We start from the raw sequence: 24,478 nt of genomic DNA, 5'->3' as shown, positions 1-24,478 counted from the left end.
TTCTGACCCAGATATTCCCAATCTTTTAAATAAAATCACTGAAATTTATCACCAGTGCAACTATGGTGGGATATTCCGCTAGAAACACTATACGTAAAGTGATTCCGTGAAATTTGTGGGTGGCCAAGCGCGAGCTCATGTCAACGGAACTTGCCCTCACAAGCGCGGTGGACGACGCGATTGCTCGCGAAAAGATCACATGGAGCGTGCATCGATCAAGGGAACTATTCGCGGGGGAGCCGCCGAGCTTTGAGACTCACGAAGACAGCCAAAAGACGCACATCCAGGTGAAATTCCGCGCACGATATGCTGATCTTCCCGACATCCAACCGAGCCAGTTGAAGAAATCCAAGTTGGACACCGTGGCACCCGTTCCTGTGATCAGTCCCTTGGATAATACACCGGCAGCAGAGGACGACGAGGATGGTGTCGTGGAAGGGCATGCCACAGCCGAACCAGTGGACACGTTGCCAAGTGCTGTGGAGAACGCCGTGGCCCAATTCTCCAAGCAACAGGAAGCTGCCGCTGCAGCTTCCAACACAAGTCAACAAGCCTTGGTCGAATACAAGAAGGAAACCACATTCAAGGCCCAATTCAGCGCCGCGTCAGCGTTGGTCCGTCGCCGCCAAGCCGCCGAGGTGCCGAAACCGACGTGGCACGCGCCGTGGAAGCTCAAGCGCGTGATTGCCGGGCATTTGGGTTGGGTGCGCTCCATCGCCGTGGATCCTACGAACCAATGGTTCGTCACGGGATCGGCCGACCGCACCATCAAGGTATGGGACCTGGCGAGCGGCCAGCTTAAGTTGACGCTGACGGGGCACATCAACGCCATCCGCGGCCTGGCTGTAAGTGACCGGCACCCGTACATGTTTTCCGCGTCGGAGGACAAGAAGGTGCTGTGCTGGGACTTGGAGTACAACAAGGTGATCCGCAGCTACCACGGGCATTTGAGCGGTGTGTTCAGCTTGAAGCTGCATCCGACGCTGGACGTGCTCATCACGGGTGGACGCGATGCCGTGGCTCGGGTGTGGGATATGCGGACCAAGCAGCAGGTGCACGTGCTGTCGGGGCACCAAGGCAGCGTATGGGCCATCGAGACCCAGGGCACCAACCCCCAGGTGGTCACGGGCGCCGCGGATAGCACGGTCAAGCTGTGGGACCTCGCCGCCGGCAAGGTGATGACGACATTGACCAACCACAAAAAGGGCGTGCGGGCCATGGTGGCGTCGCGTACAGACCACACGTTCTTGACCGGGGCGGCCGACAATTTGAAGAAATGGCAGCTCAAGGACGGCAAGTTTCTGCGCAACTTTTCGGGCCACAACGCGATTGTGAATGCCGTGTCGGTGAACCAAGACAATGTGTTGGTGTCGAGTGCTGACAACGGATCCATGCGCTTCTGGGACTACTCGACTGGGTACTGCTTCCACCAAGAAGAAACCATCGTCCAGCCTGGGTCCCTGGACAGCGAAGCCGGCATCTACGCGTCGACGTTCGACATGACCGGCCTGCGCCTCATCACCGCCGAAGCTGACAAAACGATCAAAGTGTGGGAGGAGAATCCGGACGCGACCCCCGAGACCCACCCCATCGACATGGTCAAATGGACCAAGGAATTCACGGCCCCCAAGCGCTATTAATATATCAATATCGTCGACAAATATACAGTAACTTGCATACCCGGTATGTTTGATGTAAGAAATATCAAATGTACTTGAACGGTACTGTTTGTTTTGCGTAAAGTTGAAGAGTTAAACCTATCGTTATTGAAGGTTTAATGTCCTGTTTTCATACCAACTTTGGGAGTATAACCCGTTTAAACAATGACGTTTAATACATGAAGTTCAAGCGACAACTCACGTGAATAATACCATACGTCAAGTATTCCACATTTGAGTTCGACCATCATGACAGCATCCTCGTACCGCCTCCGCGTCCGCAACGCCAAGCAACTGGTGCAAGTGTGCAGCAACAACGAACGAGCCAAGCGTGGCGCGGAACAAGGCAATGTCGCGATCATTGAGGACGGAGCGCTGGTCGTGGATGCGCATGGCAAGTTTGCCGTCGTCGGCACCACCGCCCAAGTTGACGCGTGGGTACAAGCACAACCGCAGCCCGTGACGTTTGAACGGGACTTCGACGCGTCGGGTCTGTGCATCCTTCCTGGTCTTGTGGATGGCCATACGCATCCCGTGTGGAGCGGCAGCCGCGTGGACGAGTTCGCGCTCAAGCTGGCCGGCGCCACGTACATGGAGGTTCACGCCATGGGTGGCGGCATCAACAGCACGGTGCGGTCGACTCGGGCGTCGTCGGAAGCGGAGTTGTTCGGGCTTCTTAAGAAGCGTTTGGATCGCATGCTCAAGTGCGGTACCACCGTCGTGGAAGCCAAGAGCGGCTACGGCCTGGACACGGACACGGAGCTGAAAATGCTGCGGGTGTTGGAAACCGCATCGAAGTCCCATCCGATCGACTTGGTGGCCACATACCTCGGCGGCCATTCCGTGCCCGACGGCATGACCGCTGCCGAAGCCACGCTGGACATTGTCCAGAACCAAATCCCCGCGCTCCTCCGCGCGCAAGCCGCCGGTGAAATCAACCCCACCTTCATGTACGCTTCCCCTCCAACATTTGAAGATTATGATGGCTGTGGTGAAGCTCATGTGAATATGCTGTAGCGACGTGTTTTGCGAGAAGGGAGTGTTCGAGTACGACGACACCAAGACGATCCTGCAAGCGGGCAAGGACGCGGGGCTCAAAATCAACTTCCACGGCGACGAACTCAACCCGATGGACTCGGGCAAGTTGTGCAACTGCCTCCAGGCTCACGCGGCGTCCCATCTGGAGATGCTGGACTCGGCCAACATCCAAGCGATGGCCGACGCCGCCACCTTCGCGGTGCTGCTGCCCACGACCATGTACATTTTGAAGCTCCCGAGCCCCCCCGCACGCGAACTCATCGAAAACAACGTGGCGGTGGCGCTGGGCTCCGACTACAACCCGAACGCGCACTGCCTGTCGATGCCGCTCACCATGCACATGGCGTGCTGCCTCATGAAGATGACGATGAAGGAGGCACTCGTGGGCGCCACCATCAACGCCGCCGCGTCCGTCGACCGCGCAGACACCCACGGCAGCATCGAAGTCGGCAAGCACGCCGATCTGCTCGTGCTCGATGCCCCGCAGTGGGAGCATTTGATCTACGAAATGGCCGACCCGCCCATCCAACACGTGGTCAAGAACGGCCGGTTCGTTGTGTCCAATGGCCAATTGCTGGCTTAATACAACTGTCATAAAATCAAGGCGTAGTAGGATTAAGATAGGATTGAGTGGGAGTACACATTCATGGTCTACTGCCGCCACTCGGTCGTTGCATCTTGGTGGCCTCGGGAAGCATGATAAAGTGCCGATGATGCTGCTGCCAAGAAGGCGGCAGCCATCGAAACCATTCCGCCGGTAGCGACGTATCTGTGGCTTGTTGGCGCGTGAGCAATGGAGGCGTCCGCGGTGGAGCGCCGAGGACGGACGGGGGGAGTGTGTCTGTCATGGAGGAACGTAGCCAAGTGACCAATGCATTGGTGGTGTATCTGTACCTGATCAGCCGTTTCATCAGTTGACTAATCCAACGTCAAGACAGATAATATCCGGATGTGGGTACTTTTCACTTTTGTGAAATGGACACATTTGGAACTGCCACGTCATGATGCTGCAAACTCGACGGGGATGGTACTGTACAGTAGTAATACGGAGTACCAGACAGAGACCAAAGCCCATGACGAATGGGTGTGCCAGTGATAGCTAAACTAGTACTAATTACTAGTAGTACTTACTAGGAACACCAGGCGTCTACGTACAGATAGATAGATCATGGGATAACCTGGACAACCTATCCACAAATGTACTATAGTACTAATAGTATAATAAAAGACTATTTCATCGTTATGTTTTGTATCGGGAGGCAGGGTCGACGTTGAAGCTCCGGATGTTTGCCCGAAGTCGGAGCCCGGTGCACGCTTTGTAATGCTTGTCGTGGTCTGCCAGGAGCGTCTGGTCGTCTGCTTTGTCCAGTCGCGCGACGGCAAACGCCGTGTCGAGGGCGCTGAGGAACCCCCGGTTGATTCCCAGTCCCTGGGGCCAAAATGGCTCAAGCAGCGCATCGCCCACGAGCGCCACCAACAGTTTGCTCTTGGCGTGATGATGCAGCACCACTGCCGCCTACACATTTCCAACAATAACGACAACTCTCAACCGTGGGAAGACGGACCTTTTCGGCGCGACGGGTCTGGCTAAAGTCAAACAGTTGCGCGTCCAGCTGATCGTCGTCGGGTGCGGGAATTTGCAGAAACGCGAGCACCTTTCGCACGTACAGCTGCAGGGCGTCGCTGTTGACCGAGTCCAGTTCCTTGGTCTCCAGCACCCCCGCGTCAATCAAACTGGCCTTTTTGGGCGTCATGACAACGTAGTGCACTTCGTCTCTGTAGTACACGACGTTCTCCACATCCACGCCAAGGTCCGCCTTGAGTGCGGCAAACATGTCCTGGTTGTACTGCTTGGCCCATGAAAACTGGCGAAGTGTCACCTCGGCCCTACAACTGAATGAGTGGTTGTCATACGAGTTGGTGTGGGTACTTGGTGCGTCGATTGGGAAAGATCACCACGGCCCCCACAGCCGGACTCGGGGAAAATGACTTGCGCCCAATATCGACCAAGTGCCCGATCGTGTCGCGGTTGCCGCCGGCCCCCACCAGCGCACTCACGCGCCGGCACGGGTCCGGAAGCGGGGGGTTCGTGCGGATCACGTATCCGTCGCCGTCCTCGTCGATCGCTTCGAACGATGTCTGGTCAAACACTACCCCATATTCGTCAGCTCATGACTAGGGAAGAAAAACAACCTAACTAGCTGTGCAATCTTACCTGTGACCCCTACCATCAACGCCACTTTGAGCAAAATGCATTGCAATTGACGAGTCCCAATATGCAAATGTGACGACGACATGCAAAACTACACTAGCAACCTTTAGTATCATATGAATTCGAAGTCATATATATTGGTACCCGACGATAAAAGACCTTGGCGCCAAGCTTGGTGAGGTCGTGGACCACCCATGGAAAGAGATGCAAAATATTTTCACGATTGAAATTCGCTCGCTTTTCAACGACAATGGCATCTCCGCCCAGAAGCGCCACTTCAATCGCAGTCCGCAAGCCCACTGGTCCCCCTCCGACAATCAGCACACGCTACAAAACCACAATTCGAAACATCATTCTCAATAAATATAAGTCAAATTGATTGAAATATATAGTACTAGTACACCACGACCGATAAATAACTAAACTACATTACCAAGGACAAGTTCTAAAGGAACCCAAATGAACGACTGATTGAAATACGGTCAACGTACTCTAGATCGTGCGGGGTGTTGGGCATAAAAAGGCGTTTCTTGTCGCTTTTCGTCGAGAATGTCAAAGATACGCACGTGGAGAAACGAAAGCGATGGCAGCAAATGGCTCTACAAACGTTAGGACTATATATATATATATATATTTGTACGACTGTTGTACTAGTATGGGTTTTTTTTTCACCTTCAAATGCGAATACACGTTCGTGTGATGGACCGTAGACCGATTAACGTTGAATTTTTGCCACGCCAAGAGGATTTCAGGCATGTTCTACGGATCATCCGGTTAGAATGATCGCGACTATTTAGGTGTTACCTGCGCAGTCTCAAACGCAGCAAAGGCCTCGGTGGCCTCGCCGGGCGTCAGGGGCGGCCACGTGTCCGTCCCGTCGTCGAGTGGCGGTGGCATGCTAAAGAACTGGCAATCATCCAATCCTCTGGACGCAGCAACTGGCTCGGACGACACCATCGACCGGTTCAGTTTCTTTGGCTTCTGGTAGCCTTTGACCTCAAACAGCGGCGCATGCAAGTCGTCGTCGGGCTTAAGGTCGCCCTCTGGACCAGTCGACGGCAGTTTCCCACGTTGTCGGCGAAGGTACGACGCTTTCGGTGACAGTGACGTGTCCAGCGTCGAGTAGTCTAGTAAAAATGTCTTAAGATATATATATATATATATATATATATATATATATATGTCAGTAGTAGTTAGTACCAGACAGTCCGCAGAGCACTTCAAAGCAACTGTGCAGGTCGTTCGCACACGCGTCAAACATTTGGTCGATGGTATCTGCGACAATGTCTGGAAACAGGTCAGCCAGCACTTGCTTGGGGTTGTCTGGGGGGTTTGGAAACACTTGCGGCAGCACCGTTTTGCGGAACGCTCGAATCTTCATCGCTTGCTCCACCTACAATTTTTGTAGCATCCAAGTGATTCTTCGTGCCATGTCAGCCATTGAAATCACACACATGCTGAATGGACACAAAGTTGTAGGCCTTTTCAGCGTCCGCCACCATCGACAGCCGCGCCTTGTCGAACGATTTCACGGCGGCGCCCAAGAACTGGGGGATGTGACGCACGGCCATCGCGGCTTTGGCATCTGCTAACGCGGCCAACAACTGGCGGGCGTTTGAAAGGTCGTCGTCCGCGTACGTGGCACACGCTCGTTTGATCGAGTCGAGGCATAGCACTATGGCCGCCTTGACACTGCCGATGGTGTTGTCTCCTGTTCGAAAGCAGTGAGTAAATTGACGATGGATTTACTCTATGGCACACGTACCGGGTTGGAGTGTAGTTGTAGTACTGGAAGGATCGACGGGGGGCGAGATGGGGGATGAACAATCCGCCGAGGCGTTGGCTATGCAAAACACGACACCGTTTGCAGTCAACTTGGCAACCACTTCACATGAGTGTGAAGTATGTGGTGGTCGGATGTACCTGACGCGTCGACTGAGGGGATGCCATGGACTTGGACTAACGATTCTGGCTGGGGTCTGGCCACTTGAAATTCGTCCGACGGCAGGTTCAGTTGTTCAGGGTCCAAGGGATTTTCGTGGGGGATGTCGCTTGGCGGACTGATGCATTCCCGGGCCATCCGTTTCGGGGACTCGAACGGCTCCTCGTTGGGCGGTTGACCAATCAGCGTCGCCGTATCGTCCGGCGACTCCGCTTTGCCCGCCACAAACGACTGAGAGAGGCGAACTTGCACTTCATTTGGAGGCACTTGAGTCAGAAACATGCCCAGTTTCGACGCGGATTTTCGTGCCATGCCCACGTTGGCTTTCTTTTCCACTTGGACTGAATGTGATGGAGACGCTGGTCGCTTCAGCGGAGGAGGAAGTGACGCTGATGTAGAGTCCATGTCGTCATGGTGGCCCCTGGTTCGATGTGAGTTCCAAATGCCTGCCCAACTGAACGGGTCGTCGTCATTAGTGGTCAACAGGCGAGGCATGGTCTACGAACATATGAGTTTACTCTCCTTGACAAGGGCATACCGCAAGGAACTCTGATAAGAACACAAAGCCATCGCCTGTCTTGTCCATCTCAGCAACTAACTGCCACGCCGCCATGAGTGGAAGTCTTCGTGTGGCCTTGGAAAGATCGTCCACACACAAGAACCCATCGTGGTTTTCTACAGTAGCCTGTTATGGTCCCGTTGGTTTGAGCTAGACGTACTGTCCAAGCGCTCAAACAGTGCGCGGAGTTCGGCGTCCATTCGTCGTCGTTGTCGGAAAAAATGCGACGGGACTTTTGAACCTTGTCGTTTACAGTTAAAAGGCGAAAGATACCGGCGGTATCGAATTCTGCACTAGAAATTTGTATGGCCTTGGAAATGATTGTATGGCCTTGGAAATGATTGACAATCACTCAGTCCATTGGTCTAGGACAACCATCCTATAGCCAATCAAATGGAGTTGATGGATATTTATAACCAATCATCAATTAGGTCGTCCAAATAACCAAAAGCATTTGCTATAATTCTGAACACTGGAACGATTTATAACAACATGGGACCGTTCCAGCATCGACAGGCTAGTCGTGCGCTGTGGCGACGGATTGAGCCATGGACGAGGTGTCAAGTGCGCCAATTGGCGACTGAATCAACACGCTCCACGAAGGCATTGGTGTCCGACTTCATGGACAAGTACCAGTCTGCATCGTCCACGGTGTCGTTAATCCACCAAGTGCTGGCAACCCCGCAGCACGCGGCTGACCTGCTGCGACTGCGACATGCTACGAGTCATGCTTCGTTGTGGGACGACCCAGTGCAAGCTGCTAGTCTCTTGCAGCAGCTGAGCGTGTTGGAGAAACGAGATACGGTGGCGACCCAATTGACCCAGACACTCGACGACACCAAGGAATTGTTTGGTACGTACCTCATCCGTCTGCCGACCACGGATGCTCAACTGGATATTAGACATGGCCATGGACGAGAATGACGTGAGCGTACTTGACGACTGCGTGGCGACGGTAGACGACGCCGAGGTCACGGCCAAGAACCTTCGGGCGGCGCTGCTCTTGTCCGAACCCACAGACCCGTCGTCGTGTTTTGTGGAGATTCATGCTGGAGCGGGTACATGGCGTCCATCATTCGAGAGATTCCATTAAATGTAGTGTTCTTGTTACATTCCAGGTGGGACAGAGAGCGGCGATTGGGTGGAAATGCTCTTGCGCATGTACACGAGATGGGCGGAAGCGCATCCAGATGGGTATCGAGGTTCGTGTATCGAGGTATTGTTCGTGTAACGAAGTGGTCCTTTGGGTCTGGCGTAGCGGAGGTGGTGCACGCCGTGCTTGGCGAAGAGGCTGGCTATCGCTCAGTGTGTGTCCGGATTGATGGTTTGTACCACTCCTGACGTGGCCCAACCACATGATGCTGACATTGGTGGCGCAGGGAGCTACGCCTATGGGTGGCTCAAGACCGAAGGTGGAGTCCACCGTCTCGTGCGCATTTCACCGTTCGACAGCCAGGTGAAAATACGACCAAATATATCCTTGGTTGTTTACACTTGTCGATTTAACTTCAACTCTCCACTACGTACTCATGGTTTACCACTGATGCCACGTGAATTAGTCACGACGTCACACTTCGTTTGCCCAAGTTCGGGTGTTTCCGCTGGCAGCACGTGGTATATCTCGAACGAACAACCTCCATCCAATCTCAACGGGTTTCAAAATGTGTGGACAGGAGACACCAAGGTCGTAGCGCCTGAGATTTCGACCAAACACTTGCGCATCGACACGTTTCGAGCGTCTGGGCCTGGTGGACAGGTACGTACTGTACACTTCCACCCCTTGGGATGACTCAACATGACATGGTGGTGCTTTAGCATGTGAATAAAACGGAGAGCGCGATCCGCATCACGCACTTGCCCACCAATATCGTCGTGCAGTGTCAGTCAGATCGGTCGCAGCACCGCAATAAGGACACGGCCATGGACATGCTTCGGGCGCGATTGCTTCAACTGGCGCTCTTGGAACAGTATTTATATATATATTATATATATATATATCTAGAAGGAGATTGCTCAGTCGGAGAAAAGGGACGTCGAAAAGAAAAAGTATACCCAAGGCTTGGGCGACAATGCGTGGGGAAGCCAGGTGTGTGAGCCCAGCCAAAACAACTAAACATGATGATGGCTGCTGATTATATTGTGCCTAGATCCGATCGTATGTGCTGCACCCGTACAAGGTATGCCGAGCTATATATTAATATAATTCAACCCCGAAATCACTCAATTCTACCTTGGTAGATGGTGAAAGATCACCGAACCAACATGACATGTGCGAATGCCAAAGGTGTCCTTGATGGCGATATCTCCCCGTAATGGCCTTTGCATCTCTTTTGCGAACTCTAAGCGAACGCGGACGGGTTATGTAGGTTCATCCAACAAGTCCTCGTAGCCTCGGCGTCGATTAAGCCCCCTACCTAACATGCAATCGAGAGCTGTGCAACCTATACGTATACCTACTGTACCGTACTACCCTTGGCTACCACTGCTTCATCTTAATACTAAGTACAATAGTAATAATACCTTCATACTATATGCAATGAGTTTTCCAATACTACGCAAAGTTGGGGGAACTTGACGTTATTCAAATCGAGGGTTTTCATTGGTCGAAATTCAAAGATTCGCTGTTTGGGATTGTGGGACAAAACAACATCATCATGCAGCATGGTCCCAACTTTTTGTGGCCGTTCGCGCCGCGGCTGGACTGGTGGTGGCTGTACCTGTCCGTAGCGGTGTCCTTGGCACTCGTGTACGATCAGCTCGCGCTTCCATCGCCGCGTTCGTTGAGGACGCTCGTCGACGACTTCTGGTGGCTGAACGTGCCGTTGCTCGCCATCGCAGGTCTCGTCTGCCTCAACATAAGCATCCGTCGCCTTGTGTACTTCTTTAGCAAGCCCTCGTTCCGAGAGGGTCCGTACGTCCTTGGGCGTCACCAATGGCGCGCCAGCACCCGCGCTGGGTACGACCATCACGTCCTTTTCGTTCGTCTTCTTTCACGAGGAATCATCTCTCCAAATGCGATGCTAGACCTCTGTGGTGCAACGTGTGCGAGTCGCTCGTGATTGGCATCCGCAGCTACGTGGTGAATTGCGACATTTGCGGCATCACCGCCCACGGCCCGTGCGCCTTGCGGCACATGCGCGCAAGCACCAAGCAGAAATGTGCGTGCAAACTGGCGGCGATTCCCGCCACCTGCGACGACGCGACGTTGGCGTCATACAATGCACACGTGTGGGTCAAAGGCAACATCGACCCGTTGGACACGTGCGACTTGTGCGGGTTGTTCTGCGGCAACATCCTCGCGCTGTCCGCCATGCAGTGCATCTGGTGCCACCGCCGCGTACACGAATCATGCTTTGAGGCGAGTGGCGTCGGGCAGGGCGCGTGTGATTATGGCCCGCACCGCCAGTTGGTGCTGCCGCCCACGTCCATCCGCATCAACAGCAGCTCCCAGCCACCCATTCCATCGACCAACGCGCTGTCCACGGTTAAGAACGCCGTCAAACACATCAAGATCACATCGCTTCGGAAGCGAACCAACTCCATCACCCTCGTCACAGAGTACGCCACTGCGTTGCACTGAATATATCATATCTGTTAGCTGGATATATATCGTTTTGTTTGGATATATCATTTTATTCGATGCTCAAGCTGTTGGTAGGGACGGATCCACGCAAACGATGGCCATCCAGCGAAATCAAACGCTGCAACAGTCCGAGCCAGTGCCGTTGTACGTGTATTCGCCAGTGATCTAGTAGTAGTAGCAGTAGTACTAGTAGTAGTTATAGAAGTTATCAAGTGGTAGGCGGGGCTAGCCTCTAATTACTGTGATGGGTAGGTTGGCGGAAGGCTGTGATGCCGACCAACTACCTTACACGATTGAGCCGCGGCCAGGCTCGACGCCTCTCTTGGGTAGTTCACCCCCCACCTTCAAATAGTGTGTGTGTTGATGGAATTGGTATTTAGTGTTTATAAACAGTCGAAGCGGTGGTCAAATGGGGGTGTACATGCTCCAGCAACTGCGGCGGTGGCTCAATCCTCTGCAGGTTGTTGTCCCTATATATAACGAATTTCCTCGTCACGATTGTAGTCAGATCTACGACTTGTCCCTCCAAGGCCCCGAAGCCGCCCTGGCGCAGTACTGCAACGTCCCCGGCCTTCGCATTTTGGTGTGCGGCGGCGATGGGTCTGTGGGATGGGTATGTCGGCGGCCTCATGTCGCGAATAAGGTGAATACATGCTGCCATTAGGTGTTGGGAGCGATAGACAACTTGTCCAAAACAGTCTTTCCAAGGCAGCCGCCGGTGGGCATCCTGCCGCTGGGCACCGGCAACGACCTCGCAAGGGTGCTGGGATGGGGCAGCGGGTACTCCAATCAGCCAATCACTGGTACGAACCACAGATCCACTCCAACATAAGAACCTTTTCTGCTATTATGATTGAATATATATATATATGTTTAGGTGGGGTTGTCCAAAGCGCTTCGCCTCCGTCAAGCCAAAAAGGTCCAGGTGCGGCTGAAAGAACGTCTGCCGCTGCAAATCGACGGCGAGCCGTGGATGCAAGATCCGTGCGTGATGGACATTTCGTTTCACCACCAGGTTGGATTAAATCCAATGTCACATCTGAGATGCCGTGCTGGGTAGGCGTTCATGCTAGCCAAGACCACGCACGAGCGCGACACAGTCACCCGGCAAGTGGGTGAGGTATCAACTACGCTGTAAGTGTCGAGTACAACTTGATGGGAGTGTTTGGTTGGTAGGTATTGGATTGGGCAGGGAATGCCAACGTCATCACGTGGGAGCAGCGAGACGTGCTGCTCGCAGAAATCACAAGGCGAGTGCACGCCAAGGACCAACAGCACTGTGCTATCGTTCGCCGGCACTTTGCAACGTAGAAAACGTAACGTAGAGCTCCAATTTACGAGACATATTTTGGCGTCGCGGTCGTGAATTGAAGCGTCAAGCAATCCCCGATTAACAGTAAAATAGTCCCACTGTTGTTTTGACTCGCACCACTATTCATGAGGGAATTGTGCCGATCCGGATATATTACTTTACAGTTACTCCAAAAAGAATTGTTGGATTTCACAAAAAAACATGCAATTAAGGTCCAATCTTTGAATTTTCTCGTTCTTATTGGCTCAAAAGAATGGTATTGACGAGCTCTTTCATTAGGCCTCTGGACCAATTACACAGTTTTTGCTCAAATAGTGCAATATATTGGAATCATATCGAGATATTTCGCATTTTGTGCCTCAACTGACGATATATATACGATAAAATTATCTACTGACTCTTTGGCTGAAAGATTGACAACTACAGCAGTGATCAAGAAACCTCGTAATTTACTCATCTACTTGTCAAGTATGAAGTTACTGATCAAATATGTAAATATAGAGGTATATTTCCATCGCCCTTGGACTCAAATTCTCGTTGACTGTAAATTTTTCGCGTCAATCACAACGACAGCTCAACATCCTCAAGAGTGCCTTCTAACTACTACGTAGTATTCGTTTACTCGTAACTCATAATTCATCTCTTTCATCTCCTGTGTACCATGCGTCTCAATGTGTCGTCTATGATGGAGCGCCTCCAGGACCAGACTGCCTCGGATATCCTCGACCTCCAGCAAAGTCTGAATTCGGCGAAGCCGTCCTGGAAGTATGATGCTGTTGCGTCTCGAGGACAATGACTACTATCGTGCCGTCATGGCACGCACAAGTGTGTGGTAGCTGAGAACACCTCAAAGAGAGCCGCGAACCACCACAGATACCTACAGCGCCGTGCAGAGCGGTTTGCGACGGAAGCTGCCCGCGCCAGCCGTACTTCACGTGGCCTTCCTTGCCTCCCATGGCGAGTAATCGCCGCTGATAAATGGTTTTTAATCAATTATTTGAAATTTGTATGCAAGAGAGTAGTAATAATAAAATTCATACAAACAACAAGTATAAATATATCTGAATTATTTTATTATGGAAACTTTGTCCTTGATTCCGATCTACTCAGTTATCGCTTACTATCGAGTCATTTTGGAAATGACTGGGATATTGCTGAATTGCAGACTCATGAGGAAAAGACTCTATTTCTTCAGAAATACCAGAGCAAGTAAGTCATCAGTAGCTAAAGCATATTGGATATAAACCAGGCTTTCACTGAAACATTCATGCTCTTCCGAAATATGTGACGAACTGGTTTGGTGACCTATTGGGTGTAAACAAATCTGAAATTGGGTACTTTTTGCAGAAATTAGAGCCTACTACTGTAGTACTACAGTACTAGGAGTATGGGAGTAAACCTCTATACTTTGATGTGATTGCACGTGGACTTGACCTGTACATGGAGAGGTAACTGGATAAAATCAAGTGAGTGGCTCGGAACTGTTTTCAGCCTATGGATGTTTTCACTCCTTTAGTTCATTTTCCATCAACACCAAAGCGAATTTCGACATCATTTTAAGTCCCACGAACGGCATTAATATTGTAATACTGCTGGTAGCAATTTGGAATACCGGTAAAGGAACCCCTCCATCGAAGGGTCCCAAAAAGTGTCACGGAACCATCCCCAAACCTGAGATAACGTTATTGAAATAGAAATAAAAACACCGTTGGAGATGCTATATTAGCCGTGTTCGGACGCACCAAGAATCCAATTTTGCTCCGAACACGGTCGTTCAAGTGTATCACTAAACCCCAACCGTCTCCACCATAAACACAACCGTAATTTTCTTCTACTAGTAATACTATTCGAAGTTTCGGATAATTTTTTCTCTATTATCCGGGAAATTAGGTGATACTTCGTACCCGGTACGAGTAACGTTATTTGGTTTGGAGCGACACTAAATTTTCTCGTTTTACGGTCGACAATAAACATAAACACCAAATTACCCGGAAAACATATGATGCTCGTCACCTATAAACTACCATTTTTTTTTTCACAAAATTTTCTGACTTCTATTTCGTATTCATTACTCAAAATTTCAGCAAATTGAGACGTAGAATCGACAGATCTCAATGTGGTGAAGTAATTCTACGTCTCATATTCAAATTTGGTGATGAATTGGTCCAGAAATAGATATTTAACCTAGTGGTATTTTACATGGGCGCATGGATATTTGGCCATAGGGGTGGCCGCTGATATGTATCTTGATTTTTGTATGTGACTCTTATCCGTATGTAGTATCCGGAGGCAGTTGGGACCTTTAACCTCTCACTGCAGTGATAAAACGCATAAAATCGGTATTTACAGTTAACGTTTTAGTTTTTGGCTTTAACTACATTAATTGTACGTTAAATAATAAAACCTCCACTCCTCGATTTGGCCAGTTGGAAGTTTTTAGATGACGTGCATCATACACTTATCCGAAATTGTACCGGATACAACAAATGCTATCCGGGAAATCCGAAGTTTGATTTTACATGTTAGTGCCAAATATACTGGCGCCGCGGTGGAGATGCTCTTCTTAGGTTGGAAACTCCAAGGACATTTCAAAACCACCCCAAAAATAAGCATAGTTTGGCCCAGCCATTTGCCCCATAATGCATTGATTGGCTAGAATAAGCCAATCATATCAATCAATTTCCATTGGTACTAATTTACTGTTATTAATACAAGTAGTTCTTCAAACGAAAATGGATTGTAGCCAATCAGAAACAAGTAGTTTTGGATTGACCAATGGGAGAGATTGGTGCTCGATTCGCTCGGCGAGATTCGATTGAACGGGGTCGGAAATTCATACCGAATCTCCAATACCCCAAGCGAACTTCTTTGCTGAGACGATATTTGCATCTCCGCAAAGAAAGTCGATGGATTTGAAATATAATTCCGGATGACTAAAAAAAGGTTTAACTAGTCAGTTTTGGAAGCCACGCAGCTGTTCCAACGAATTTCTCACGTCTGGTTTTGACTTCGCTTTTGTATACAATAAATATCACAACGAACAAGAAAGTCGGACAAACGGTCCGAAGATCACTTGGTTCCTGTATATCCTGTCCGATGTTTTTCCACTAGCAGTGTAGAGGAAGTACAGTACTAACGTATCATAACGAATATTTTATTTTTTAAAATAAAATAATCGTTATGAGCAGTACTAAAGTAAACTTCGAAGTATTAATATTAGTACGTGTTATAAAAATAAGTTTCCATTTCTGTAACTGTAAGTACGTTCCATTTGGTGCTGAAACTTCATTTCAAACCTGGTTCAACTCGATCCAGAATAGAACCCCGCACAGACTGCACGATAAACCCTAAACTCAAATACCACGTAGTACTAGGATACTTTTGCATAGAGGAAATATATCCTAGGTCAAAAGTTATGGGAGTCACAAATCTTGCATTCGTTCCGCCATAACGGGTACTGTAGTACCGTACGATTAACCCCTAGTAAGAGTTGAGGTGGTCAGAGTACAACATATATGCCTAATCTATCTAGAGTTTATTAGTTTGACGGTTTTCAGTAATGGCTGAACGGTAACGTTATCCAGATTTATTGAAAGTTTTTCCAGACGAGCACAATTTTGGGCTTGTACATTGTGCGACAATTGCGTTACAAGGGTGTCATTAGTATTACTATAGTAGTACTAGTAAAAAAGTGAGTCGTCTGTGGGACTCGAAACCTTCGACTCAACAGTCGGACACACAGAGTTTTTCGGGGTACTATGCTCGACACTGCCCGGGCTCGAACCCATGTCCCTCTATCATCACGGATGCCATCGTGCTAACCGTGTGCGCACTGCGTTTAGTGTTCGTATTACTTCGAAGTACTACTGAATATAAGCACTCTATACTCTTGTATTTAGTTCATTGTTAAATCCGATGCAGCGTGTGCTCAAGCAGTTTAATTATCCAAGACAATTCCATTGCAAATTTTAATAACCTCCAACAAAGTCTGCCCTGATCGGCTCCTACAACCCGTAACCCAATACTAGTACTACTATAGTACTTTAGTAAACAGTAGCATTTCATATCAGGTCGAAGACAACGTTTGGTGGACCTCATACTAGTACTGTACTAGTAGCTCCGAAACCCTGAAAGTACGTGTAGTACTAGTACTATACAGTAATGCGATATCTACCCAGTGGTTCAGCATGCTCTGAGGTTAAACGCAGTGGCGCACACGGTTAGCACGATGGCATCCGTGATGATAGAGGGACATGGGTTCGAGCCGGGGCAGTGTCGAGCATAGTACCCCGAAAAACTCTGTGTGTCCGACTGTTGAGTCGAAGGTACTGTACGGGTTCGAGTCCCACAGACGACTCACTTTTTTACTAGTACTACTATAGTAATACTAATGACACCCTTGTAACGCAATTGTCGCACAATGTACAGTACAAGCCCAAAATTGTTCTCAAACCAATCTGTCAGCATGTGTAACATTTGGACCTTCCAGAGTCAGCACCCAATTTCAGAATTCGCGTCTGCAATCGACAACATCAACATGCCATTGGTTGATGTACAGCTCAAGGTTGAGACAACACTCAAGGTTGAGACAACACTCACCGTTGATCTTGCCACTTTGTCCTAGCGATCACGCCTCGCTTTACCATTCTTAAAACCACCTCGTCCGGTTCGGTATGAAGGTTTTGCTTGCGCTTGTGGCGCTGCCGTATGCGACGGGAGCTACGGACTTCAATGCGGAAGCCAAAGTCATTGTGGATGGAATGACCATCGACCAACTGATCGGCCAAATGACGCAGGTGAACATTAACTATGTCATCCAAGACCAGAACGCGAAAAAGGTGGTCGATCCGTCCAAAGTCGAGGAGCTGGCCAACCAGCGCATCGGGTCGTACTTGAACTCGCCCTTCAGCCTATCGACGGCTGCAAACGTCACGGGATGGAGCGCCACCGAATGGCGCAGCGCGATCAGTCAGATCCAGACCACGCACAAAGCAACGACGGGCCACCCCATCATTTACGGTGTGGATTCGCTGCATGGCGCCAACTACGTCCAGAACGCCGTGCTGTTTCCTCACCAAATCAACGTCGGCGCCACGTTCGACCCAGCCTTCGCCAGCCAAATGGGGCGCTTTGCCGGGCGAGACACGCGAGCTGCGGGAATTCATTGGATCTTTGGGCCGTGCTTGGAACCCGCCCGCCACAAAGGCTGGCCGCGCATCATGGAGACGTTCGGGGAGGATCCGACGGTCGTGGCGGACATGGGGCGAGCCATCGTGCAGGGTATCCAGAGCAACAACGTGGCCGCGTGCTTCAAGCACTACATCGGGTACTCAGGGAGTGCGTCGGGAAAAGACCGCGACCCCGTGACCCTGAGCAAGCACGAGCTGCTCAACATCTTCATGCTGCCGTTCAAAGCCGTGATTGACGCCGGGATCATGACCGGCATGGACTCGTACATTGCGTTGAATGGCGTCCCCACCTCTGCGAACCGGCAAACGTCCATCGACTTGCTGCGCACGGATTTGAAGTTTGACGGGTTCTTGGTGTCGGACTGGGAAGAGATTTACATGATGGAGTACTTCCACAAATACGCAACCGACAGACAAGACGCCGTGTTCAAAGCCATGTCCAACTCGTCGTTAGATATGAGCATGGTCCCGACGGACACGAGCTTCATTGGGATCATGAAGACCCTTTACGACAGTGGAAAGGTCTCCCTCGATCGCATTCGCACGTCAGCCCAACGCATTGTCAAAGTCAAACTGCAGCTCAACCTGTACAACGACCCCGTGCCTGGGGCGGACTTAGTCAATGCTGTGGGCGATTTCGACAGTCAAAGTGCCGCCTTGGAAACAGCCAAGGCGTCGCTGGTGCTGGTCAAAAACACGAACAACGTGCTGCCGCTAGACCCCGCCAAGTCTTTCTTCTTCACGGGGCCCTCCATTGACGACATTGGGCTCCTTTGCGGAGGTTGGACCATCCGCTGGCAAGGGGTCCAGGGTACCAGCAACTTCCCAGCGTACGGTCGAACGATCCAAGCGGCCATGAGTGCCGTGGTGGGCAATGCCACGCGAGCTCAGTTCTACCAAGGAGTCAGCATCGAAGGCACGTGGTGGGACATCAACTTGGCCAAGCAGAAGGCCCAAGCCGCCGACTACACTGTGATTGCGCTGGGGGAGCGGACGTACGCCGAAGAGCCGGGCAACTCGGACCCGTATGAGCTGCCCACGGGACTGACCGACTACGTCAAGGCCCTCGCCACAACGGGCACAAAGATCATTTTGGTGCTGGTGGAAGGGCGCCCTCGCTTGTTGAGTGGCATTGCAGACCTCGCTGCAGCTGTGCTGTACGCGGGTCTGCCCTGTGAATTGGGTGGGGAAGCCATCTCGAGCGTGCTGTTTGGTAGCACAAATCCCAGCGGACGAATGGTGATGACGTACCCTAAATCAACAGACCAAAACAACCTGGCCACGCCGTACTACGGACGAGTGGGGGACGAGTGTGTCGTCGGCGGAGTCACGACGCATTGTCCGGTGGAATGGCACTTTGGCCACGGGTTGAGTTACACGTCGTTTAGCTACTCGGATGCTCAGTTGTCAGTCACGAACCTGACGCCGTCGTCGAGTGAGACGACGGTGACCGTCACCGTGACAAACGAGGGCAGCATTACCGGCAAGGAGTCGGTGCTGCTGTTTGTGTCGGCGCCCGGGGGGCCTGAAACGAGATTGCTCAAGAAATACACCAAGGTCGAGCTGATACCAGGGCAATCCAAGGAGGTGAGTTTTACGCTTTCTCCGGATGACTTTGGCAAATACGTCAACGAAATCGGTCAAGGGCTGCGAAAAGAGGCAACTGCTGGAACGTACTACGTGTCACTCAAATATGACACCCTTTGCAATGCAGCCACCCTTGGCCCCCACTGTAAGGCCTTCACGTGGAACAGTGCCAGTGCCCCAACTGGCACTTTTTACAAGCTTCACGTGGACGCGTACAACTTTGTGCTTGCAAACCCGTCCTCGGAGCCAGTCGTGTTTGTCGCCGACGTTGCCAATGCGCCTGCGCAAGAGTGGTCTTTTGACAGCGCCACGAGTCAAGTCGTGAATCACGGCACTGGCCGCTGTTTGGATGCATGGGAGCCCAAGAATGGCGGGGCGGTCCACACGTGGGATTGCAGCGCCAACAATATCAACCAATATTGGTCGTACGAAGCCACGACAAAGCAACTCCGACACAAGACACACGCGGACTACTGCTTGGACATTGGTACGCCTACTGGCACGAAGCCTCACTTGTGGCAGTGCCACACTAGCACGCATCCGGATGTCAAGAACCAGCAACTTACCCTTCTATCGCCCTCCCTCGACCGAGTGGTGACCAACACGGCCTTCGGAACCGTACTGACGGCCGTGGGGGATGCTGCCATTGCGTTCCAGCCGCTCGTGGCTTCCAGTGCGACGCAGCTATGGCAACTGGACTCGTCTCAACTGCTTCGGTCGACGGGGGCCCCCAACAAGTGCGTGGATGCATACAAGCCTGAGAATGGTGGACCCGTGCATTTGTGGGACTGCGATGCTACCAATGTCAACCAGCTATGGACGTACGACGCCACCACAAAGCAACTCCAACACAAGACACACATTGGGTACTGCTTGGACATTGGTACGCCTACTTGCACGAAGCCTCACTTGTGGCAGTGCCACGCAAGCACGCATCCGGATGTCAAGAACCAGCAACTTAACCTCCTGTCGCCCGCCCTCGACCTAGTGGTGACCAACACGGCGTTCGGAACCGTACTGACGGCCGTGGGGGATGCTGCCATTGCGTTCCAGCCGCTCGTGGCTTCCAGTGCGACGCAGCTGTGGCAACTGGACTCGTCTCAACTGCTTCGGTCGACGGCAGTCACCAACAAGTGCGTGGATGCATACAAGCCTGAGAATGGTGGCCCCGTGCATTTGTGGGACTGCAGTGCTACCAACGTCAACCAGCTATGGACGTATGACGCCACCACAAAGCAACTCCGACACAAGACACACGTGGACTACTGCTTGGACATTGGAACGCCTACTGGCACGAAGCCTCACTTGTGGCAGTGCCACGCAAGCACGCATCCGGATGTCAAGAACCAGCAACTTAACCTCCTGTCGCCCGCCCTCGACCTAGTGGTGACCAACACGGCGTTCGGAAGCGTACTGACGGCCGTGGGGGATGTTGCCATTGCGTTCCAGCCGCTCGTGGCTTCCAGTGCGACGCAGCTGTGGCAACTGGACTCGTCTCAACTGCTTCGGTCGACGGGGGCCCCCAACAAGTGCGTGGATGCATACAAGCCTGAGAATGGTGGACCCGTGCATTTGTGGGACTGCGATGCTACCAATGTCAACCAGCTATGGACGTACGACGCCACCACAAAGCAACTCCAACACAAGACACACATTGGGTACTGCTTGGACATTGGTAGCCCCTCGGGCGAGTCACCGCATCTGTGGACGTGCTTGCCTACGACCCTCGCTGACGTGAAGAACCAGGTGTTTGTGTTTTAGCCACATGCTATTATTAGAGTTTTTCTGAAGCACTTTTGAGATTCAGGTTGTCGAACTCATCTCAAAAGTGGAGAAAGTAAAACTTCGGTGAAGAATTCAAGATGCGGAAATGAAATACGACGTCCTTTTCATCACTGTCAGTACTCGGAGAATAAATATAACGCCCCGAAACTCCAGAAACCCCAAACTCCGTCTGAAAAGCAGAATACTTCGAAGTACCTACCAATCAACCATATAGACCTTTGTATAATGTACTTGAACAGCTATACAGGGACCGTCATTTAAAAGGACTTGTCGAAACAAGACCTTCACATTCTGCTTCGTCCAAAGACAAAACAATTTTGTATTAACGGACACTGATACAGACATACTTCCAGGACTAACCCGAAAGTGCAATATGCAAGAATCCGGTTTTTATTTTTGTCAATCGAACACAGTCTGGAACGAAGTAACGTTATAATAAAAACAAGTGTCGGATGCAGACCCGAAGGGCTCCATGGTGCAAGAATGTAGAGATATCGCAATGACATCCACAGATGAAAACAAATGAATGACACCAACAATCGTCGGTGGCGTTTCTCAGTTGTATGCAAGTTTTGTTCAGTCAATTTATGTCCATTATTGGCAACCCTGGGCCTTCAATTCAGTCCATTTGGGGCGTAGACACAATAACGTTAACCTTCAAAGTTCTCATAATACGGGGAGAGTCTTTCAAACTGTCGGCAGCTCAACTGTCGACTGATACAGACGGATAATTATCCGGGTAATATGAATTCCAAATTTGTACGGCTACTTTTTAGCTGAGGCAAAACAGTACGACTTCGCTATTGCCAAGAATACCCGTAACTTCCCACCCGCACTATTCACCAAGTGGTTTCCTGGAATCGCGTACGAACCATCCATTCAACGTGGTTCCTTGTATTGTTGTGCAACTGAGGCACAGGGAAAACCAAAGGACACAAGTACATTCCGAGTTTGCTTTCGATTTGGTTTTGTGACGCGAACGTATGAGCGGATTTGGGGTCATCCAGAGCATCACAGAATCATTTGCTGTGTCGAAAGGAGTATATTGGTGGTCTGGGTGTTCTAGTGCAGCGGGCTCGCCAAATGGAACACGCTGAATTGACCGAGTGTTTTGACCTTGGGGCTGCTGGGATCAACGCTGTCAAAGCCAGGGAAATCCTCACACTAAAATTTCCCGGGAGGTTGTACTGTACTAAACTGCTGTGTCGAGTTTTAGCCAAAGGCCACGATCGCCACTTTGGCAATGACGTCGACGGTATGACCATGTTCTTAGCGGAAGGTGAGCGCGTTCGAAGTAATGGCGGTGTGTTCGAGCTGGGTTTTACGACTGACGCTCGTATTTCTGACGTGTACGTAATGACGTGCTCAATGCGCCAGCATGCTGCTGTGTACGGTGATGTTGTGATTAACGACGGCATGCATGGAATGGACTGGTACGGCTCCGTCACTATGCCAAACACGCTTGTTGATTGTCTGGGGAAGTCAGTTATTTGCTCTTATTCGCAATATCGATCCGAGCATTGTGCGCACCTCACCCGAGCATTTGATTTGTTTGGTTTGGGTCGTAGTGGCTCCACCCTCCTTACCGATGATGGCGCTGCGTACAGTGTTGTGGCAAATCATTTCTCCATGGTGCATTTACTTTGTTCACAGCACTAGATTGTCACTGCAATGGATTGTCGCACTGGGTTTGGCGACTTGGATGCTTCTTTATTGGCACATGTGCGTGAAGCAATTTTTTTGGACTTCAAAACTTCACGTGGACTGGACGAACACTTTTCAAGGATGTCAATTCTCTTTGGCCACGTCCCGCGGGCTGAGTTCTTTGTCAAAAAATTAACAGCAGACAGGCTCTTGGTTTGCAAAACCCACACAACCCGTGTATTCAGCTGTGGCGCCTCGTCTACCCAACGCGGCGAGGGGGCGAATAGCCGCCTCAAGGGCAACTGAACCAATAAAATGGAGCTGAGGCGCTATTCCCTGTATAAGCTGCTCAAGTGGTACCTCACAACGATCGGCATGCAAGACGAGGCTAGCTTGCAGCAGCTTGTACAACACATTACCCGCGGGGATTTGTGGTCGAAGTACGTGGCCACGGTGAAGAAGGGTCAGGTCGAGCTGAATGGATCCATCCATTACACAACAGTCGAACAACTAGACGGCTCGTATATTGTGTCCTATCTCAAGGACAGTCAAGTATCAAATCACCGAGTTCAGTTTTTTCAAGAACCCCCTACTTGCTCGTGTGGCACCTATTTGTCCATTGCTATCCCATGTCGACATATTTGTGCTGTTGCCGCAATGAAGTGTGAAAACGTGTACAGTGTGCGTCTGCTGCATCGTCGGTGGCAGCTGCAGCACCATCCATTGTACAATGTAGCCTACAATCGCGCGTGGAATATATGCCCGGTGCCAACGCCAGTATCGACAATTCAAATCGCAAACATTCACGCAAACGTACACACGCCCACGGTGTTGACTCGGTCATTCATTGAAATGGCTGTTCCGGAGGGGCAGAAGGAGCGCTACTCGCGCCTTCAAGATCGCTTCAAAGAAGTCACAGCTGTTGCTGTTCGTACCGATGCGTCGTATAAGTACGCCATGTTGTACTTGAACGATCTCCTCAGCAAACTTTCAACTTGAGACCCACTTCCCGTGGAAGGCACCGTATTGGTTCGACCCCCCCCCCTTCCAAGCCAAGCGAACAGCGTCAACGAGTAATTTGTCCCGATTGCAGTACAAAAAGCAATCTCGAAGTATCCAGCCTACAGCCTCAAAATTCACCGGCAAAACTAAGCGGCACTGCTAGACTTATGCTAGTCACGGTGTAGCAAGTACAGATCATCGAAGCGGTCCGAAATGCCCTTGGTATTCAAATGTATAAAGTGTTCACATTTATCCAATTCTTCATGAAAGTAATCAGCAAGCATTGCACGACACAGCAACCCGCTTCACGACGAACTGAAGCCCTCACAGTTCTTGATACACAGCTCAACAGCATATTCATCACCAACACATACATTATATATTACCAATTTCGAACGATGATAGAGCAATCTAGCTCTGAGTGGGACAAACTTGGTGGTGGTGCAAGCTTTGGATTCGTACGAGCGATGTACGATAAAATGTTTCACTATAGAGGGCATTAATGGCCTATGTAAGCCAAGAACTCGATGTTTATAGAATGATTCAACGTGCATACCTGTCATGTGGAGGGGATTGCTGGTAGTGTGTTGATCGTCGAGGGCCTATAAATGAACTCGAAGGTAAACACGAAGGTTGATTGATAACTATCGTGACGTGTTGTGACGTACATGAGCATACGAGCTGGTGGATGCCCAGGCTTGTGGGTTGTAGCTTCGACGTACGGCGCCGTCGTGTGCACCATCGCCCCGTTCACATCGATGCTCCTTTCTGAATGAATGTAGCTTCGACGTACGGCGCCGTCGTGTGCACCATCGCCCCGTTCACTTCGATGCTGCTTTCTGAATGAATGGATACTGAATTCAATCCGGTTAAATTAAATATCCGGAACATATGGTTACCGACAGCTTATCTGTCGACAGCCGAAACGACACTTCCCATAATACGTAGTATTCTCGCTGAGGTAGTT

The 24,478-nt window shown here is 50.8% G+C and overlaps 9 protein-coding genes across 9 annotated transcripts; 7 read left to right on the top strand and 2 right to left on the bottom strand.

Annotated features, from left to right (window-relative positions):
• The first annotated feature begins 15 nt into the window (after nucleotides 1-15).
• On the top strand, nucleotides 16-1,742 carry H257_16204 (hypothetical protein). Its single transcript, XM_009844560.1, has one exon. It carries the CDS (start codon nucleotides 138-140, stop codon nucleotides 1,638-1,640), a length of 1,503 nt encoding a protein of 500 aa, XP_009842862.1. The 5' UTR covers nucleotides 16-137; the 3' UTR covers nucleotides 1,641-1,742.
• Nucleotides 1,743-1,879: 137 nt separating this feature from the next.
• On the top strand, nucleotides 1,880-3,561 carry H257_16203 (imidazolonepropionase). The gene is made up of 2 exons (XM_009844559.1): nucleotides 1,880-2,608; nucleotides 2,676-3,561. The coding sequence occupies exons 1-2, from the start codon at nucleotides 1,908-1,910 to the stop codon at nucleotides 3,277-3,279; spliced, it is 1,305 nt and encodes a 434-aa protein (XP_009842861.1). The 5' UTR covers nucleotides 1,880-1,907; the 3' UTR covers nucleotides 3,280-3,561.
• H257_16202 (hypothetical protein) lies at nucleotides 3,341-3,699 on the bottom strand (the record flags this gene model as incomplete). The annotated part of the gene is made up of 2 exons (XM_009844558.1): nucleotides 3,341-3,590; nucleotides 3,656-3,699. 2 exons carry the CDS (start codon nucleotides 3,697-3,699, stop codon nucleotides 3,341-3,343), a joined length of 294 nt encoding a protein of 97 aa, XP_009842860.1.
• A 211-nt stretch (nucleotides 3,700-3,910) lies between these two features.
• On the bottom strand, nucleotides 3,911-7,657 carry H257_16201 (hypothetical protein). Its single transcript, XM_009844557.1, has 14 exons — nucleotides 7,570-7,657; nucleotides 7,389-7,525; nucleotides 6,832-7,348; nucleotides 6,674-6,751; nucleotides 6,363-6,619; nucleotides 6,109-6,301; nucleotides 5,713-6,035; nucleotides 5,581-5,667; nucleotides 5,400-5,507; nucleotides 5,053-5,235; nucleotides 4,912-4,999; nucleotides 4,627-4,846; nucleotides 4,262-4,583; nucleotides 3,911-4,212 (listed from the first exon to the last, which is right to left on the bottom strand). The coding sequence occupies exons 1-14, from the start codon at nucleotides 7,607-7,609 to the stop codon at nucleotides 3,937-3,939; spliced, it is 2,829 nt and encodes a 942-aa protein (XP_009842859.1). The 5' UTR covers nucleotides 7,610-7,657; the 3' UTR covers nucleotides 3,911-3,936.
• A 228-nt stretch (nucleotides 7,658-7,885) lies between these two features.
• Nucleotides 7,886-9,927, top strand: H257_16200 (peptide chain release factor 2). Its single transcript, XM_009844556.1, has 12 exons — nucleotides 7,886-8,262; nucleotides 8,312-8,467; nucleotides 8,528-8,611; nucleotides 8,668-8,733; nucleotides 8,789-8,865; nucleotides 8,969-9,023; nucleotides 9,083-9,165; nucleotides 9,225-9,376; nucleotides 9,438-9,495; nucleotides 9,557-9,586; nucleotides 9,648-9,718; nucleotides 9,776-9,927. The coding sequence occupies exons 1-12, from the start codon at nucleotides 7,902-7,904 to the stop codon at nucleotides 9,825-9,827; spliced, it is 1,245 nt and encodes a 414-aa protein (XP_009842858.1). The 5' UTR covers nucleotides 7,886-7,901; the 3' UTR covers nucleotides 9,828-9,927.
• A 122-nt stretch (nucleotides 9,928-10,049) lies between these two features.
• Nucleotides 10,050-12,303, top strand: H257_16199 (hypothetical protein; the record flags this gene model as incomplete). Its single annotated transcript, XM_009844555.1, has 10 exons — nucleotides 10,050-10,365; nucleotides 10,434-10,967; nucleotides 11,068-11,136; nucleotides 11,245-11,318; nucleotides 11,373-11,452; nucleotides 11,501-11,605; nucleotides 11,657-11,795; nucleotides 11,886-12,007; nucleotides 12,053-12,112; nucleotides 12,169-12,303. The coding sequence occupies exons 1-10, from the start codon at nucleotides 10,064-10,066 to the stop codon at nucleotides 12,301-12,303; spliced, it is 1,620 nt and encodes a 539-aa protein (XP_009842857.1). The 5' UTR covers nucleotides 10,050-10,063.
• A 4,674-nt stretch (nucleotides 12,304-16,977) lies between these two features.
• Nucleotides 16,978-20,841, top strand: H257_16198 (hypothetical protein; the record flags this gene model as incomplete). The annotated part of the gene is made up of 1 exon (XM_009844554.1): nucleotides 16,978-20,841. One exon carries the CDS (start codon nucleotides 16,978-16,980, stop codon nucleotides 20,839-20,841), a length of 3,864 nt encoding a protein of 1,287 aa, XP_009842856.1.
• Nucleotides 20,842-21,948: 1,107 nt separating this feature from the next.
• On the top strand, nucleotides 21,949-22,815 carry H257_16197 (hypothetical protein; the record flags this gene model as incomplete). Its single annotated transcript, XM_009844553.1, has 2 exons — nucleotides 21,949-22,329; nucleotides 22,525-22,815. The coding sequence occupies 2 exons, from the start codon at nucleotides 21,949-21,951 to the stop codon at nucleotides 22,813-22,815; spliced, it is 672 nt and encodes a 223-aa protein (XP_009842855.1).
• A 9-nt stretch (nucleotides 22,816-22,824) lies between these two features.
• On the top strand, nucleotides 22,825-23,508 carry H257_16196 (hypothetical protein; the record flags this gene model as incomplete). The annotated part of the gene is made up of 2 exons (XM_009844552.1): nucleotides 22,825-23,061; nucleotides 23,173-23,508. The coding sequence occupies 2 exons, from the start codon at nucleotides 22,825-22,827 to the stop codon at nucleotides 23,506-23,508; spliced, it is 573 nt and encodes a 190-aa protein (XP_009842854.1).
• Nucleotides 23,509-24,478: the final 970 nt, after the last annotated feature.

This window comes from Aphanomyces astaci (assembly GCF_000520075.1).
Source record: "Aphanomyces astaci strain APO3 unplaced genomic scaffold supercont1.82, whole genome shotgun sequence".
Classification (NCBI taxonomy): domain Eukaryota; phylum Oomycota; class Saprolegniomycetes; order Saprolegniales; family Verrucalvaceae; genus Aphanomyces; species Aphanomyces astaci.
Note: the sequence above shows the minus strand (reverse complement) of the source record. Positions and strands in the feature narration are given on the sequence as shown.